General features: G+C 42.3%; 1 protein-coding gene across 2 annotated transcripts; it reads right to left on the reverse strand.

Annotated features, from left to right (window-relative positions):
- Window positions 1-2,305: 2,305 nt before the first annotated feature.
- LOC106585116 (transmembrane protein 150A) lies at window positions 2,306-18,954 on the reverse strand. Of its 2 annotated transcripts, none has more exons than XM_014170961.2 (8): window positions 18,710-18,954; window positions 17,000-17,265; window positions 16,838-16,885; window positions 16,592-16,678; window positions 16,025-16,092; window positions 10,960-11,087; window positions 10,428-10,605; window positions 2,306-5,832 (listed from the first exon to the last, which is right to left on the reverse strand). In XM_014170961.2, the coding sequence occupies exons 2-8, from the start codon at window positions 17,179-17,181 to the stop codon at window positions 5,534-5,536; spliced, it is 990 nt and encodes a 329-aa protein (XP_014026436.1). In that variant the 5' UTR covers window positions 17,182-17,265; window positions 18,710-18,954; the 3' UTR covers window positions 2,306-5,533. The 2 variants fall into 2 exon arrangements, with proteins under 2 accessions (XP_014026436.1, XP_014026438.1); XM_014170963.2 differs by having other exon boundaries at window positions 17,000-17,261; window positions 18,710-18,807.
- Between the last annotated feature and the right edge of the window lie 1,308 nt (window positions 18,955-20,262).

Raw genomic sequence — 20,262 nt, forward strand, 5'->3', positions numbered from 1 at the left:
TGTTTTTAGAAAATTTTGCAAATGTCTTAAAAATTAAATACAGAAATATCTAATATTCATAAGTAAACACCCCTGTGTCAATTCTTTGTAGAAGCACCTTTGGTTGTGATTACAGCTGTAAGTATTTTAGGGTAAGTCTCAAAGAGCTTTGCATACTTGGATTGTACAATATTTTCCCATTATTCTTTTATAAATTCTTCAAGATCTGTCAAGTTGATTTGTTGATCATTGCTAGACAGCCATTTTCATGTCTTTCCATAGATTTTCAAGCCGAATTATGTCACAACTGTAACTATGCCACTCAAGAACATTGAATGTCATCTTGTTAAGTAACTCCAGTGTAGATGTGGCCTTGTGTAATAGGTTATTGTCCTGCTTTAAAGCTGAATTCATCTCCCAGTGTCTGTTGGAAAGAAGACTGAACCAGGTTTTCCTCTAGAATTTGGCCTATGCTTATAGCTGTATTCCGTTTCTTTTTATAATAAAAAACTCCCTAGTCCTTCCCAATGACAAGCATACCCATAACATGTTGCAGCCATCATGATACTTGAACATATGAAGAGTGGCACTCAGTGATGTGTTGGATATGCCCTAAACATAACGCTTTATATTTAGGACAAAAAGTTTTTAAAAATCCCACATTTTTTGCAGTATTATTTAAGTGCCTTGTAGCAATCACGATACATGTTTTGGAATATTTTTATTCTGTACAGGCATCTTTTCACTTTATCCCATAGGGCGGCACACAATTGGCCCAGTGTTGTCCGGGTTAGGGGAGGGTTTGGCCAGGGTAGGTCGTCATTGTAAAATTAAGAATTTGTTCTTAACTGACTTGCCTAGTAAAATGAAAAAATATATAATTTAGGTTAGTATTCTGGAGTAACTACAATGTTGTTGATCCATCCTCAGTTTTCTCATATCACAACCATTAAACTCTGTAACTGTTTTAAAATCACCATTGGCCTCATGGTAAAATCCCTGAGCATTTTCCTTCCTCTCCGGCAACTGTGTTAGGAAGGACGCCTGTATCTTTGTAGTGACTCTGTGTATTGATACACCATCCAAAGACTAATTAATAACGTCATCATGATCAAAGGGAGATTTTTACACCTATCAATCTGTGCCCTTCTTTGCGAGGCATTGAAAAACCTCCCTGGTCTTTGTGATTTAATCTGTGCTTGAAATTCACTACTCGATTGAGGGACCGTACAATTATCTGTATGTGTGAGGTACAGAGATGGGGTAATCATAAAACATGTATGTTAACCACTATTATTGAACACGAGTCCATGCAAAATATTATTCGATTTGTTTAGCACATTTTACTCCTGAACTTATATAGGCTTGCCATAACAAAGGGGTTGAATACTTATTCACTCAAGACATTTCAGCTTTACATTTTGTATTAATACAAAAAAACATTCTACAAACAAAATTCCACTTTGACATTATGGGGTATTGTGTGTAGATCAGTGACATAAAATCTCAATTTAAACTATTTTTAATTCAGGCTATAACACAACAAAATTAGGAAAAAGTAAAGGGGGGTTAATACTTTCTAAAGGCATTGTAGATTAAGGACCAATCTCACAACTGTAGTTTTTCTCAGGTCCATTCAATCGCATTTCCTCAAATATTAAATTGTTTGTTGAATGACCCAGCATTGTTAATACACAGGCTAAGTCCAATGGGTGGTTATAAAGCATGTATAGCATTCAGTTGTTGGTCTGGCTGGCATAGCTGGTTTGTGCTTCATGTCAATGAGTGTATCTCAGTAGGCATATGACAAAATAACCTCCAACTGCTGAGTCCTGTGAGTGAGTCCTTAAAATAAACAGTTGCTGTGAAATGTGGACAGTACTGAACACACTATTTCAAGGCAGTGATAATTGTTCTGCCATATTTCTCTCTGTCTACAACGAAGGGCTGTCTTGTAGAGAGCACATGATACGTTTATTTATAGTAAAGGCCTCATGAAACCTGAATAATCTTGCAATATCTCACATTGCAGTTAGTGTGGTTTCACAAGGCTAGAGCAGAGGAGCGGAAGAGAGAAGTTGATTTTCTGGGCTCAAAGGTAGGCCTAATGTTGATTTATGCAATATTGAAGAAATATCATTTTAATGGGTAGGCTAATGTCTGCCAAGTCAATGTCTGCCAAGCCAGCTTACTTACTCCCTTCTCTGAGGGTATGCAGCTGAGACTCATCCCAGATCAGTCATGTCGAAACAAACCTTCAGCTTGTGTAATAAAACATGATTTACCCATCTTCTGCCCACGAATAAACAATACGAAGAGCAAAGAATTTGCTTATAATTCATCCATTTTATTTCATATTTGAATATAAATCTCTGAGAAAAGAAAAATAGCTAAATGATAGATACATCACACATTTACAGAAGGGGGTAATCAACTTCCCTCCCATACCATCCGTTTTACATAGTTTTCAAAAATTATAAAATGACTATTACATCTTTCAAGACATTTGATGTGCATTGCTGTTATTTCGAATTCAAGACATAATTTAACATACAGGCTGTCTTCTGCTACTGGAATTGTTATTCTCTCACGTCTTGAAAGAGTGCAGGAATCTATTTATTTATTTTTTAACAAAAACAATCATGTATAGAAATGCCATTTTGTCATGTTTTGGCCATGTCCACTGTAAGAGAACACAAAAGTTTACACAGAATAGTTCCAATCCCATGTAGGTACATTTTCATCAAAGCTGCCTGTTGAAGTCTAACCTTGATACTAAATTACAGTGTGGTGAAATACATCAGAAAATATGGTTATTTGAAATCAAATATTTGAAAAAAAACTTTTTGGCTGGTACAGGATAAGGGGGAAAATGCCAAAAGATCGAACATAGTGAACATACACAGGAGCTACAGAATATTTGCATCGGAAACCACCAGAGTGCTTTCATTTTCTTGTCTTTTCTGTGTGGCCTGTTTTATAGCAACAGAGCCAACCCATCAAATTCCAGTGTAGATTCTCATCTTTTCCAGCTATAGGAATAGGAAATACAATCTATGCATCTGCTCTGGAATAACATCAAGTCCACTCGCAATCACAGAGGTAGCTGACATGAAGAAAACTATAAAACACGGTTTAAAATAGTTTTGTTGGCTGAAAAACCATCCAGTGGCTGTACTGTACAGTTTAATATATACTCTGCCAGGAACACAATGACCCAATAGAGAATACCGTGGAAGTGATAATATCATAGATCACTAATGTTAAAAGTGCCAACCAGGGGCGGACTTAAATTGACATTTTTCCATGGATAATGACCGTATATGATTATTATCCCACGGAATATATAGGCCATATAAAGTTGTTAAATAACAGTCAGTGGGGTTCCCATGGGCAGCTGGGGACAGCTTCAATTAATTGAAACCCCTTCAACATAGCAAAGTCCGCCCCTGGGGCCTACTAGAGCCAGAGAGAGAGAGAAAGCATAGCATACAAACTGCTGACTTGCATTTGATTTCTCCATGTGGAGACAATCATTGGCCTCAAGGTGGCGCTGGTTGGTTACAGAAATACATTTGTTTCCTGGTGACTCTCACCTGGGGTATATTTGGTTGGTTGTCAGTCACAACGTTGAGAGGTTTATTCTGTACCATTTCAGTTATAGATGTTTGGCAATGAGAAAGACAATTTTATAAGTCATTCATAAGTCATGGTCTACATATCATCATACACATCTATTTCAGTCTAACAATTTTGCACCCCGTCGCCCACACAGTACATGCATGCAGCATCTCAACTCTAAACGACAAATGTCCTCATGCATTTCCAAATCAGAGGCATGACAGAAAGGATTTCAACAATACTCACAACCTGTCGACACACATCAGACACTCGTCATTATCAGGTCAATGGCACAAGGTCTATATAGGCATCATCCTCTTTAGTCCCTACCGTCGATACAACTGGGCCTGTATTCATAAAGCATCTCAGAGTAAGAGCGCTGATCGAAGATCACTTTTATCATAACGAACAAGGTTACATGGATAGGGGGGAACTAAAGAGGACTCCTACTCTGAGATGCTTTATAAATACGAACACTGTTCTCAACACAGTATCTCACTCAGAACATTAATGACAGGCTTTGACGAGACGTTTCTTACAGAGATTGTGTTGCCCACAGTCTCCAAATAAGGCTTCCAAGGAACCAGCCTGGAATCCAAATAGTAGGTACCCCTGTATTTTTTTCCCAGATAAGACAGCTGTTGTATAATTAGTCATATTTGCACCTTTTAAAAATGGATCGTAGCCTATCGGTTGACATATTTATAACCATATATTTAATTACATGTTGTACTATGACATCTAACAAAGAGCAATGTGTTCAAAACTCTCCAAAGCAAGGCTTAACACATACTCTGTACTTTACTTTGGCAGATGAAATGGCCATTGTTTCACCAACAAAGATGGAAAACAATAAGGTGACCCCGTAAAAACAACACAATAAGCCATGTTGCCAGTGGCTAACAGGTGAAGGAAATTCAGTGGCAACATGGGAAATATAAAACAAATCAAGCAAGAGTGATTGAGACGCAGAGGTTGCCCCAGTAACAGAGGGGCAGAACAGACCAACAGGTTTGTGTGAGCATTCTATGCTCATATCATGTCATCTAGATGTATAGCATTTCATACATCTAGAAAATCTTATCTAAACATACAGAGATATCATTTTTAAACAATAAAGTTGTTCATATCACTTGCCCTCAAGGCAGCTATTCGAGATATTGGGCAGATATTGTGCACAGAATGTGTAAATTGTCTTGTCAAATTATGTTTCTGAGTTCACAAATCGTTTTACAGTTCATTTATACTTGATTTGATAAATAAAAAGGCGTGTGCATACAACCTGTCATGTACATAACAGTATACTATCCATAGTTCCACTTCTCAAACATTCAATAGTTTTTACTACGATGCTTTAAGATTGGCAGAGTATACACAAAAGAAAAACTCAAACCAAGTCTGATCAATCCAACAACGTACTCTACTCGCTCATTCACCAGGTAGAGGAAGTCTGTAAAATGTGCCACAAAAAAAAAAACATTGTGTTGGCATATAAAAGAAACCGTTTGTGTCTGCCATCCCGACATGATAAGGATGAACACTGGCAAAAGCCTCAGTGACCGGTCAAAAACTGATCTTTAAGAAAGAAAAAAGTATCATCGGGTCAGTGTGCTGGGAGGCCCATGTGCCAGCTGTCATTTTGGAAACACTCAGAACATCATCATCCCACATATTTATCCTTCCTGTAAGTCTTCCTTCCTGCTGATGAAGCAAAGAAAATTAGACCGTAGTGGAGAAACGGACGGCTTATTACAACACGAAAACCCAATACAGCAATACCGACCCGTTGTGTCAATCATATCTTGTGATTTTCAATGTCTTGTATTTCCTCCTTCCCCTGGCGGCCAGTACTATCATTGAGCCCTAACTTCTGCTGCCTGTGTGGTGATTCCTCTCTGCAGCAGCGTGGTGACCTCCTGTGATCCCCACAAAGCTACAACATGGCTATACTCTCAGGGGTGCAGTTGAGATGGGTGGATGTGCTACTTCCTCCAGGGGACTTGAGGCCCTTGGCTCCCATGCCCAGCGTCATGGCCCCGGCCGCGCCGCCCATCATGACCCCCGAGTGGTGGTGGGTCTGCTGCAGGCCGACCATCATGGTGTCGTTGGTGACTGTGCCAAACTCATAGGTGAAAGTGCCATAAAAGACCAGGATGTCCACGGTGAAGACCCACTCGCAGATGGCCGCCGCATGCTGGAGGACAAAGCTCTCGTGGATGAAGAAAATACCACCTGGGGAAAGACAGTTAAGGAGAAGCAACAGCCACATCGATGGAGGAGGAAGGGCAACATTAATAAATCTATGGTTTCGTCCCAAATGGCACTCTGTTCCCTATATAGTGCACTACTTTAAAGGGAATAGGATGCCATTTGGGACTTAAATTATGCTATGGTAAATAATGAGTGCACGGTTCACAGAGTGCAGTACTGTTGCTGTGGAAATATTTAGGCAGGGATATATCAATATGCTTCTTCATCCATCAATATGTTGATGAGAGCTTCAGAGTATGGCTGAGCCTGCCAGGCAGATAGATAGGAGAACATCTGTTCCTAGTCTTCACCCCTACTTAGTTCCAGCAGGAGGAAGATCAGCCTTGTCCCCGAGAACTTCTCACAATTCTGAGGACAGTCATCATGTTTTAAGAACCCTAGCTTGTAGCTACTGGTAATGGCTAGAAGGGATCCAGCTTTTGTCAAATTAACATCAGATTTGACTTTTTGTCGAAGGTTAGGAGAATTAACATCAAATCAAACATTATTTGCCACATGCGCTGAATACAACAAATGTAGACTTGACCGTGAAATGCTTACTTACAAGCTCTTAACCAACAGTGCAGTTCAAGAAGAAGAAAATATTTACCAACTAGGCTAAAATAAAAAGTTATAATAAAAAGTAACACAATAAGAATAACGAGGCTATACAAAGGGGGCACCGGTACAGAGTCAGTGTGCAGGCGTACAGGCTAGTTGAGGTAGTCTGTACATGTACAGTTGAAGTCGGAAGTTTACATACACTTAGGTTGGAGTCATTAAAACTTGTTTTTCAACCACTAAACAAATTTCTTTGTGAAGTGACTATGCATAGGTAACAAACAAACAGCGAGTAGCAGCAGTGTACAATGTAAATTGTCTGGTGGTGATTTTTATGAATTGTTCAGCAGTCTAATGGCTTTGGGGTAGAAGCTGTTGAGGAGCCTTTTGGTCCTAGACTTGGCACTCCGGTACCGCTTGCCGTGCGGTAGCAGAGAAAAGAGTCTATAACTTGGGTGACTGGAGTCTCTGACAATTTTATGGGATTTCCTCTGACACCGCCTATTATATAGGTCCTGGATGGCAAGAAGCTTGGCCCCAGTGATGTACTAGGCCGTTCGCACTACCCTCTGTAGCACCTTATGGTTAGATGCCGAGCAGTTGCCATACCAGGCGGTGATGCAACCGGTCAGGATGCTCTCGATGGTGCAGCTGTAGAACCTTTTGAGGATCTGGGGACCCATGCCAAATCTTTTCAGTCTTCTGAGGAGGAAAAGGTTTTGTCGTGCCCTCTTCACGACTGTCTTGGTATGTTTGGACCATGATAGTTTGTTGGTGATGTAGACACCAAGGAACTTGAAACTCTTGACCCGCTCCACTACAGCCCTGTCGATGTTAATGGGGGCCTGTTCGGCCCGCCTTTTGTTGTAGTCCACGAACAGCTCCTTTGTCTTGCTCACTTGAGGGAGAGGTTGATGTCCTGGCACTACACTGCCAGTTCTCTGACCTCCACCCTATAGGCCATCTCATCGTTGTCGGTGATCCGGCCTACCACTGTTGTGTCGTCAGCAAACTTAATGAATGTGTCGTGTTTGGCCACGCAGTCGTGGATGAACAGGGAATACAGGAGGGGACTAAGTACACACCCCTGAGTGTTAAGGATCAGCGTGGCAGATGTATTGTTGCCTACTCTTACCACCTGGGGGCGGCCCGTCAGGAAGTCCAGTTGCAGAGGCAGGTGTTTAGTCCCAGAGTCCTTAGCTTAGTGATGAGCTTCGTGGGCACTATGGTGTTGAACACTGAGCTGTAGTCGATGAACAGCATTCTCACATAGGTGTTCCTTTCGTCCAGGTGAGAAAGGGCAGTGTGGAGTGCGATTGAGATTGCGTCATCTGTGGATCTGTTGGGGCGGTATGCAAATTGGAGTGGGTCTAGTGTGTCCGGGAGGATGCTGTTGATGTGAGCCATGAGCCACTTCATGGCTACCGACGTGAGTGCCATGGGGCGGTAATCATTTAGGCAGGTTACCTTCGCTTCCTTGGGCACAGGGACTATGGTGGTCTGCTTGAAACATCTAGGTATTACAGACTCAGTCAGAGAGATGTTAAAGATGTCAATGAAGACACTTTACAGTTGGTCCGCGCATGCTTTGAGTACACATCCTGGTAATCCGTCTGGCCCAGCGCCTTTGTGAATGTTGACCTGTTTAAAGGTTTTGTTCACATCGGTTACCGAGAGCGTTATCACACAGTCATCCAGAACAGCTGGTGCTCTCGTACATGCTTCAGTGTTGCTTGCCTCGAAGCGAGCATGAAAGGCATTTAGCTTGTCTGGTAGGCTTGCGTCACTGGACAGCTCGCGTCTGAGTTTCCCTTTGTAGTCCGTAATAGTTTTCAAGCCCTGCCACATCCGACGAGCGTCAAAGCCGGTGTAGTAGGATTCAATCTTAATCCTGTATTGACGCTTTGCATGTTTGATGGTTCGTCTGAGGGCATAGCGGGATTTCTTATAAGCGTCCGGATTAGTCTCCCGCTCCTTGAAAGCGGCAGCTCTAGCCTTTAGCTCGATGCGGATGTTGCCTGTAATCCATGGCTTCTGAGTCACTGTGGGGACGACGTCATCGATGCACTTATTGATGAAGCCGATGACAGGTGGTGTATTCCCCAATGACATTGGATGAATCACGGAACATATTCCAGTCTGTGCTAGCAAAACAGTCCTGTAGTGTAACATCCGCGTCATCTGACCATGTCCGTATTGAGCGAGTCACTGGTACTTCCTGCTTTAGTTTTTGCTTGTAAGCAGGAATCAGGAGGATAGATTTGTGGTCAGATTTGCCAAATGGAGGGCGGGGGAGAGCTTTGTATGCATCTCTGTGTGTGGAGTAAAGTTGGTCAAGGATTGATTTTCTCCTGGTTGCACATGTGACATGCTGGTAAAATTTTTGTAAAACTGATTTAAGTTTGCCTGCATTTAAAGTCCCCGGCCACTAGGAGCGCCGCTTCTGGGTGAGCATTTTCTTCTTTGCTTTTGGCCTTATAGAGTTGGTTGAGAGCGGTCTTAGTGGTCTTTTGCTTTTTGGTGGTAAATAGACGGCTACAAATAATACAGAGAACTCTCTTGGTAGATAGTGTGGTCGACAGCTTATCATAAGGTACTCTACCACAGGCGAGCAATACCTCGAGACTTCTTTAACATTAGACATCACGCACCAGCTGTTATTGACAAAAAGACACAGCCCCCCCACCCCTCATCTTACCAGAGGTAGCGTCTCTGTTCTGCCGGTGCATGGAAAATCCCGCCAGGTCTATATTGTCAGTTTCTTCGTTCAGCCACGTCTCGGTGAAACATAAGATGTTACAGTTTTTAATGTCCCGTTGGTAGGATAATCTTAATAGTAGGTCATCAATTTTATTTTATAACAATTGCACGTTAGCAAGAAGAATGGAATGCATTGGGAGTTTACTCGCTTGCCTACGGATTCTCAGAAGGATCCCCAATCTGTGTCCCCTTTTCCAGCGTCTTTTCTTCACGCGGTGTGGATCTGGGCCTTTTCCAGTTAAAGTAGGATATCCTTCTCGTCGGACTCGTTAAAGGAAAAAAGTTTCTTCCAGTCCGCTTGAGTAATCGCTTTTCTGATGTCCAGAAGTTATTTTCAGTCATAAGAGACGTTAGCAGCAACAAAAAAAATAAGTTACACAAAACGCTAAAATAAATAAAAAATTGCACAATTGGATGAGACAATGTAAAGCATCAGCCATGTTCTTCCGCGCCATCTCTTGCAGGTTAGGAGAATCTAGCCATGACCGTAGCTACCCATCTAGCCCAACAACTGGTCACACTCACAACCCTCCCCCAACAGCCTCCCTGTACAGACACATATGTTTTAGCTAACCAACCACAGAACCCTAGCTACCTATCCAAACAACCGTCCCCCAACAGCCTCCCTGGCCTCTACAGACACACACACACACATCCTCTTCAGACCCCCAAACCCTCCTTTCCTACAGCCACTATAAATCTGCCTATTTAACACAGACCACTGAAAGGAATTAGACTTACCAAATATATATGGAGCACATGGGGCCTACTAGTTGTTTGGTGGTATCACAGACTAGCCATCGCAAGGTTTCATTACAGAAGAGAAATGACAATACTACATCCCACATTAACGCTGGAATCCTTAATGTTAATGTTGTCCGTTTGTGATACAACAACAAAGAAGTTACTGCAAACAACAAACACTGTTTATTCCTCTCTGACATCGTTGCGCGATGGAAGAGCACAATATATACTGCAATTTTACGCACCTCAGCTCAGCAACAAAAACTATTTGAACTGTGGTGGGGGCGGCCAGTGGCGCCGTTTCCCCCTTACTGCGGATTCCATCTTTAACTGTGCCTGATTGAAATTAAATAACGCTAAGGATAAATTATCAGTCACCTTTTACTAACTGGTGGAGCCCATCACGACCAATAACAAGACCAGTCTAATGCCCAGCCCCCACCCCTTTCCCTCATCCAATCCCAGCCACTCAACCCTTCCCTTAACCAATCCCAGTGAGTCAGGAAGGATACTGAGGACCAGTGAGACGAGGGCTCCTGCGGCCAGCGCCACACGTACGTGTGCCATCCAGTAGTCAAGGGCGGTGACGGCCACCCGGTAGGTGAGCACACACTGCAGGCACACAAAGAGCAGACCAGCGGGGAACGTCACGCCCGCGCCAACGTAATGGAGAGACTTGGCATGGTCAACCTGCCCAAGGAGGGAAACATCTTATTTATCTATTCATGTATTTTTTACTGTGATTGAAAACATACATTTAATGCACAAGTGAACCCACTCCGAAAACCTAAATCCCATTGACGTCCCCCTGAACCCTCCCACTCCTATGCACATGGCCGCCCACACTCCTTGTTTGTAACTTATGGAGACATGTTAGAAAACACAGGGAATCACCAAATGGAGATAACAAATGAGGAAAATATAGAATATAACCCACCACCACTTAGTAATTGTCGCTCTAGCCAAGAGTGACAGATATGGGACCATTTTGGACACACCCATGGAATCAACCTTTACATAGAGTAATGAAGTGAGAAGAATCACCTGGAAGTTGCCCACCATGACCAGTCCTAGAGCGTTGGTGCAGCCAGACACCAGAGCGCTGGTGTTAATCCAGCAACGGTGGCTGTGCTCAATCACCTGGGCATAGCGCAGAAGGCACACCATCACCACTGGAGAGACAGAGAGAGAGCGAAAGAGAGATAGAAGCAGGAAGGAGTAGAGGAAGAAGGGATGGTGAGAGAGGGGGGAGGACAGAGAGATGGGTGAAGAGGAGCACAGGAAAAAGGGGTCAGAGTGAGTGGTGATAAATAAGACAGAAAAGGAAGTAATGGAGGATGAGAGGGAGGAGTGGAGGAAAAGCCACATCCATTATTGATCGCAGAGCCTATTTGAAGCCCTTCTGCACGTGCTGCTAAGTAATGGCTAACATACACACTAGTATATATGTGTGCCTTGCAAAAGTATTCACCCCCTTGGCATTTTTCCTATATTGTTGCATTACAACGTGTAATTTAAATAGATTTTTATCTGGGTTTCATGTAATGGACATACACAAAATAGTCAAAATTGGTGAAATGAAAAAAAAAAAAACTGAAAAGTGGTGTGTGCATACGTATTCACCTCCTTTGCTATGAATCCCCTAAATAAGATCCAGTGCAACCAATTACCTTCAGAAGTTACATAATTAGTTAAATAAAGTGCACCTGTGTGAAATCTAAGTGTCAAATGATCTGTCACATGACCTCAGTATATCTACCCATCTGTTCTGAAAGGCCCCAGAGTCCGCAACACCACTAAGCAAGGGGCACCACCAAGCAAGCGGCACCATGAAGACCAAGGAGCTCGCCTAACAGGTCAGGGACAAAGTTGTGGAGAAGTACAGATCAGGGTTGGGTTATAAAGAAATATCAGAAACTTTGAACATCCCACTGAGCACCATTAAATCCATTATTAAAAAATGGAAAGAATATGGCACCACAACAAACCTGCAAAGAGAGGGCCACCCACCAAAACTCACAGACCAGGCAAGGAGGGCATTAATCAGAGAGGCAACAAAGAGACCAAAGATAACCCTGAAGGAGCTGCAAAGCTCCACAGCGGAGATTGGAGTATCTGTCCATAGGACCGCTTTAAGCCGTAAACTCCACAGAGCTGGGCTTTACAGAAGAGTGTCCAGAAAAAAAGCCATTGCTTAAAGATCAAAATAAGCAAACACGTTTGGTGTTCGCCAAAAGGCATGTGGGAGACTCCCCAAACATATGGAAGAAGGTACCCTGGTTAGATGTGACTAAAATTGAGCTTTTTGGCCATCAAGGACAACGCTATGTCTGACACAAACCCAACACCTCTCATCACCCTGAAAACACCATCCCCACAGTGAAGCATGGTGATAGCAGCATCATGCTGTGGGTATGTTTTTCCATCGGTAGGGACTGGGAAACTAGTCAGAATTGAAGGAATGATGGATGGCGCTAAATACAGGGAAATTCTTGAAGGAAACCTGTTTCAGTCTTCAAGAGATTTGAGACAGGGAAGGAGGTTCACCTTCCAGCAGGACAATGACCCTAAGCATAATGCTAAAGCAACACTCGAGTGGTTTAAGGGGAAACATTTAAATGTCTTGGAATGGCCTTTTCAAAGCCCAGACCTCAATCTAATTGAGAATCTGTGGTATGACTTAAAGATCATCCAACTTGAAGGAGCTGGTACAGTTTTGCCTTGGAGAATGGGCAAAAATCACAGTGGCTAGATGTGCCAAGCTTATAGAGACATACCCCAAGAGACTTGCAACTGTAAATGCTGCAAAAGGTGGCTCTACAAAGAATTTACTTTGGAGGGGTGAATAGTTATACACACTCAAGTTTTATTTCTTGTATGTTTCACAACAAAATATTTTGCATCTTCAATGTGGTAGGCATGTTGTGTAAATCAAATGATTGCATACCCCCAAAAAATCTATTTTAATTCCAGATTGTAAGGCAACAAAATAGGAAAAATGCCAGGGGGGGTAAACACTAGAGGTCGACCGATTATGATTTTTCAACGCCGATACCGATTATTGACGGACCAAAAAACCCTGATGCCGATTAATCGGCCGATTTTTATATGTATATTTGTATCAATGACAATTACAACAATACTGAATGAACACTTATTTTAACTTAATATAATACATCAATAAAATCAATTTAGTCTCAAATAAATAATGAAACATGTTCAATTTGGTTTAAATAATGCAAAAACAAAGTGTTGGAGAAGAAAGTAAAAGTGCAATATGTGCCACGTAAAAAAGCTAACGTTTAAGTTCCTTGCTCAGAACATGAGCACATGTGAAAGCTAGTGGTTCCTTTTAACATGAGTCTTCAATATTCCCAGGTAAGAAGTTTTAGGTTGTAGTTATTATAGGACTATTTCTCTATACCATTTGTATTTCATATACCTTTGACTATTGGATGTTCTAATAGGTACTTTAGTATTGCCAGCCTAATCTCGGGAGTTGCCAGGCTTGAAGTCATAAACAGCGCAATGCTTGAAGCATTGCGAAGAGCTGCTGGCAAACGCAGGAAAGTGCTGTTTGAATGAATGCTTACGAGCCTGCTGCTGCCTACCACAGCTCAGTCAGACTGCGACATCAAATCATAGACTTAATTATAATATAATAACACACAGAAATACGAGCCTTAGGTCATTAATATGGACAAATCCGGAAACTATCATTTTGGAGAAAAAAAAACGTTTATTCTTTCAGTGAAATACGGAACCGTTCCGTATTTTATCTAACGGGTGGCATCCATAAGTCTAAATATTGCTGTTACATTGCACAACCTTCAATGTTATGTCATAATTATGTACAATTCTGGCAAATTAGTTCGCAACGAGCCAAGCGGCCCAAACTGTTGCATATACCCTGACTCTGCGTGCAATGAACGCAAGAGCAGTGACACAATTTGCCTAGTTAAAATAAATTCATGTTAGCAGGCAATATTAACTAGGCAAATTGTGTCACTGCTCTTGCACTCATTGCACGCAGAGTCAGGGTATATGCAACAGTTTGGGCCGCCTGGCTCGTTGCGAACTGTGCGAAGACCATTTCTTCCAAAAAAAGACAGCCAACTTCGCCAAACGGGGGATGATTTAACAAAAGCGCATTTGCGAAAAAAGCACAATCGTTGCACGAATATACCTAACCATAAACATCAATGCCTATCTTAAAATCAATACACAGCGGTATATTTTTTTAAACCTGCATATTTAGTTAAAAGAAATTCATGTTAGCAGGCAATATTAACTAAATACGCAGGTTTAAAAAAATATACTTCTGTGTATTGATTTTAAGATAGGCATGGATGTTTATGGTTAGGTACATTCGTGCAACAATTGTGCTTTTTCGCAAATGCGCTTTTGTTAAATCATCCCCCATTTGGCGAAGTTGGCTGTCTTTGTTAGGAAGAAATGGTCTTCGAACAGTTCGCAACGAGCCAGGCGGCCCAAACTGCTGCATATACCCTGACTCTGTTGCACAGAGAAGTGGCACAATTTCCCTAGTTAAAATAAATTCATGTTAGCAGGCAATATTAACTAAATATGCAGGTTTAAAAATACTTGTGTATTGATTTTAAGAAAGGCATTGATGTTTATGGTTAGGTACACATTGGTGCAACGACAGTGCTTTTTTCGCGAATGCGCTTGTTAAATCACCCATTTGGCGAAGTAGGCTGTGATTCAATGATAAACTAACAGGCACCGCATCGATTATATGCAACGCAGGACAAGCTAGATAAACTAGTAATATCATCAACCATCAACAATAGTGATTTGTTAAGATTGATTGTTTTTTTATAAGATAAGTTTAATGCTAGCTAGCACCTTACCTTGGCTCCTTGCTGCACTCGCATAACAGGTAGTCAGCCTGCCACACAGTCTCCTCGTGGAGTGCAATGTAATCAGCCATAATCGGTGCCCAAAAATGCTGATTACCGATTGTTATGAAAACATGAAATCGGCCCTAATTAATCGGCCATTCCGATTAATCGGTCGACCTCTAGTAAATACTTTCGCAAGCCACTGTATATAGCTGAAACAATGTGTACAATATCAGTTGTATTGGAAATTCTGTAAACTATTCAGATTAACTCAGCACACAATTGACTACAGTACTGAAAAGAAGATTCTGTGAGGTGATATATTCTTGAAACCAATGAGCAAAAAGCTGATAGACTATCTTTACAGGTATTTTCACCACCTTCAGATCATTATCACCATGACACAACAATAGTATTATCTGCATGGTTGCATAAACAAGCAGGAATTTATGGGTAAATATAGATGTGTAAACCGTGAGCGCCAAGTAACTACAAAATTACATATTGGTTTCCTTACCCTGTAAGCAGTCTATGGACAAGGTATGACACCAATCCATGCTTTGGTTTAATTTCCCTGGCACTGTTTCCAAATCCATTTGTAGCACAAAAATAGCAGGGAAACAAAATCAAAGCACGGATTGCTGTCATACCTTGTCCATAGACTGGTTACATGGCAAGGAAACCAATGTGTCGTTTTGTAATTTGGGTGAACTATCCCTTTAAAGATGGAATCCACAGTAGGGGAAACAGCACCACTGTCCGCCAAACGGCCGTTGTTATTGTTTTTGTTTTGTTGACGAAGCGGAGGTGAGGAGCATCGGCCAATGTGGTAAAATAAATCACAATCTCTGCTCTATCGTGCGTGCAATAATGTCAGAAGGAGAGACATTTTTTGTTATTGTTTGCAGTAACTTCTTTGTTGTTGTAATATCGCAAGTGGACATGGCAGTTCCAACATTAAGGATTTCAGCTTTAAACACTAATGCAAAAAAAAACACTTTGGCATAATGGCTGGGTAAACACTTTTCACAAAATAAAAAAGGTGAGTAAACTGAGTTTGCTCTTCACTACATCAGTGATGAGTGAGACAAAGGACACAGCTTATTGTCAGTGTGAGTGGGCTGTGGAGTGATGAGAGAAGAGGTCTGCATCCCAAATGGCACCCTATGGTTCCCTACATAGTGCACTACTTCTAACCAGAGCCCTATGGATGCCATTTGGGATGGAGAAGAGGCCTTACTTACCCATGAAGGCTCCAACATTCCCGATCAGACTGAACAGGCAGCTCTCAGGGGGGAAGGAGCCACACTTACTGTACAAGACACAAGATGGGGGAGGAAACAACATGTCACCCAAAACGAATAAGAAATCCACTCACTAGACTTTAATTCATTGAATGACATTGACTAGGCCTATATATGGCCATGATTCAAATGTTAGGAAAAGGCCTTCATGTCACTGGTTTATTACAAGGTTGTTACTATTTCTCTTCTGGTCTGGTTACAAGGCTAAGACTTTGTTGTTGTAAATATCATTGTAAATACAACCCATTTTGTACTTGAACTATTTTCACATAATATGACATTTGAAATGTCTTTATTCTTTTGGAACTTTTGTGCGTGTAATGTTTACTGTTAATTTTTGTATTGTTTGTTTCACTTTTGTTTATTACACATTTCACTTGCTTTGGCAATGTAAACATATGTTCCCCATGCCAAATTTTTTAAATTGAAATGTAATTGAAAGACAGAGGGCGCAAAGAGAGATAATATAAATGAATGAGAGAGAGAGAGTATAAATGAATGTAACACCTGATAAGGGGGATGTCCTGTATGGTGCAGCATGTCTTTGGGAAGCCTGGCCTGGCTATCTCCTCTGTACATGTAACATTGTAGGACCTGCAGATAAGAAAGAAAAACAATTAAATTAGCTATTATTCTTTTCAAGCAGGTGATATACTGTAGTATATCAAGTTAATGTAGGCTATAAATCCAAAGACAAAACTGGGTCTTCTTTACTACCACTGCTTTTAATGAAACTCTCAGTGAAGCACTCACCAGTTCTCCACCGGACAAACGTGATGGTTCATCACAGCCATGGCGTAGCTGCGGGGAAAAACAAACACAAATCAACAATGATTCAAACCCACAATCATGAATTTCTTATGAATATTTCTCTTTCAATCACTTTGTGATACATGCTTGGCCGTCAGGACTCACACAATCCATATCCCTGTGATGGAGAAGGCAGAGAGGCTGACAGGCAGGACGATCCAGGCAGTCATTGGGCTGGCTGTGTGCCGGCTTTGTCCAAAGCATGAGGGAAAGGAGGGCTTCAGGCTGGAGAAGGTAGCGAGACAATGAGGGGACCAGATGGGGACACTAACAGGCAGGGAGGACATACATGGAGGGGAGGCATGAGAGTAGGACAGGGGGACGGCACACTGCTTCTGTTGCACCGCTCGGTGCCTGCAACCAGCAGCTGTCTTTACCACAGAGCAGGAAGAAAGAGAGTTGAACAAAAAGGCCAAATGTGAGGTGGAGGGGAGCAGAGAGAGAGGGAGGAAAGAAAGAGACAAAGATTAACATTTAGAGTTTTATTTTTCAGTAGGGTGACTTGACTTTGAGATTCCTTCATTAAATAAATAAAATCAGACACCTCAGGAATTCTAAAATCAGATAGCCTAGGCCTACGAACAAACACAATAAAATAAGCCTTTTTCACAAAGGTTGGCCTACCTACAGAAGACAAACAATCTGACAACAGGTAATTGGTCAAATGAGTGTGTTGATTGAGGATAATTCAATGGCCAAAAGCAGAGGCCATCATAAAGTGGTGATATTGCAGTGTGCAGTTTAGAACTCTGACCTTTGCTCAGACTAGAATGAACTAAAAATGACCTTTTCAGAGGAAATCCGACTGTAACGCTCCAAATAAAACAAGCTCTTGTGTTCCATAACCACATTGAGAAATAACAACAGGTGAAGAGGTATGCAATAGGTTTTCCTACAATGTTGGGGGCTGTGCAATGAACACATCTCAAATGAGAGACAATTGTTTCCTTATACAATTACACAGGGAACAGATACAGGGAGAGGTTGATGATACAAAGCCAGTTTAGGCTTATTTCCTGTCTAGGCTTGATCAATTTCCCCATTTAACTGGCTCTCTCTTCTCAAGTCTCACAATGATCAACCCCTCCACTGCAGCATCTGACTTTGTAAGGCTAATGGGTCTCTCTCTATCAAGCTAACTAATGGTAGTTTATTTGAGGACCACCTGCAGCAAGCAAAAAGGTTTGGGGTACCTACAATTGATGTATGTATGATGCATTGTTGAACTGTGGCTGGCATGGATTATCAACTCACCATCAGCAGATTGTCAGAACGCCGGCTGTTTTAGCTAGCTAATTAAAGCTAGATTCTAAAATTGTTTACACTTTAGTACACCCTGCAAGTGTGACAGGTAAACTACCTGGCTAGGTAATGCATTTCATCCCAGTGCGTCTTTCCTCCTAGCTAACAACATCTCAAACTGATTGTGTATGGACTAACACAAGCTAGCCAAGCTAACCAACGGCTAACTAGTTGTTAGCTAGCCAACATTAAGCGCTGCTAACAAGACACCGGTACACTTTAGAGCGGTAGTACATGTAAAATGTGTTCACAGACAGCCAGATTGTTTCAGATGGCACAACGTTTAGGTGTCCATTTTTCTCAAATTTCCACACAGCAATTAGCTAGTTAGACCGCTAGCTGGCAATCGAACAAAAGAGGGGCTATATTGCCTGGCTGGCTAGTTTTGACCCACCAAGCTATTTTATGCTAGTTCGCTTTAGAAAATAACAGTACGTTTACACATACTCGTTAAACGTCCACGACATTGTATCTGTAAAAAAATGTATATAATGAAAATCACTATTTACATACCCCAGATCCTGCTACTCCCACCACGAACCTCAACAACCTTGGTTTCCCTTTAAAACTACAATATTTCGGGCCCCACGCGATCGTGCGTGCCACTCAAGCACCGACACTGTAACTGTAGTTTTTTTGCGAGACAATGGATGAAGGACAACGAGTAATGGACTACATTAACCATCAACATAACTATAAATGGCCGGGCCTTGACCATAGATAGTGATGAGGAGTCACCATTCATTTGATGTATTCAGGGTCACTCAAATATCGTTTTAAACTTTGTTTTACAATCGACGGTTACAGCTGACTTCCGGATTGTACACTGCTCAAAAAAATAAAGGGAACACTAAAATAACACATCCTAAATCTGAATGAATTAAATAATTTTATTAAATACTTTTTTCTTTACATAGTTGAATGTGCTGACAACAAAATCACACAAAAATAATCAATGGAAATCCAATTTATCAACCCATGGAGGTCTGGATTTAGAGTCACACTCTAAACTAAAGTGGAAAACCACACTACAGGCTGATCCAACTTTGATGTAATGTCCTTAAAACAAGTCAAAATGAGGCTCAGTAGTGTGTGTGGCCTCCACGTGCCTGTATGACCACCCTACAACGCCTGGGCATGCTCCTGATGAGGTGGCGGATGGTCTCCTGAGGGATCTCCTCCCAGACCTGGACTAAAGCATCCGCCAACTCCTGGACAGTCTGTGGTGCAACGTGGCGTTGGTGGATGGAGCGAGACATGATGTCCCAGATGTGCTCAATTGGATTCAGGTCTGGGGAACGGGCGGGCCAGTCCATAGCATCAATGCCTTCCTCTTGCAGGAACTGCTGACACACTCCAGCCACATGAGGTCTAGCATTGTCTTGCATTAGGAGGAACCCACGGCCAACCGCACCAGCATATGGTCTCACAAGGGGTTTGAGGATCTCATCTCGGTACCTAATGGCAGTCAGGCTACCTCTGGCGAGCACATGGAGTGCTGTGCGGCCCCCCAAAGAAATACCACCCCACACCATGACTGACCCACCGCCAAACCGGTCATGCTGGAGGATGTTGCAGGAAGCAGAACGTTCTCCACGGCGTCTCCAGACTGTCACGTCTGTCACATGTGCTCAGTGTGAACCTGCTTTCATATGTGAAGAGCACAGGGCGCCAGTGGCGAATTTGCCAATCTTGGTGTTCTCTGGCAAATGCCAAACGTCCTGCACGGTGTTGGGCTGTAAGCACAACCCGCACCTGTGGACGTCAGGCCCTCATACCACCCTCATGGAGTCTGTTTCTGACTGTTTGAGCAGACACATGCAGATTTGTGGCCTGCTGGAGGTAATTTTGCAGGGCTCTGGCAGTGCTCCTCCTGCTCCGGAGGTAGCGGTCCTGCTGCTGGGTTGTCGCCCTCCTACGGCCTCCTCCACGTCTCCTGATGTCTCCTGGTAGCGCCTCCATGCTCTGGACACTACGCTGACAGACGCAGCAAACCTTCTTGCCACAGCTCGCATTGATGTGCCATCCTGGATGAGCTGCACTACCTGAGCCACTTGTGTGGGTTG

The sequence above is a fragment of the Salmo salar genome, chromosome ssa24 (assembly GCF_905237065.1).
Source record: "Salmo salar chromosome ssa24, Ssal_v3.1, whole genome shotgun sequence".
NCBI classification, from domain to species: Eukaryota; Metazoa; Chordata; class Actinopteri; order Salmoniformes; family Salmonidae; genus Salmo; species Salmo salar.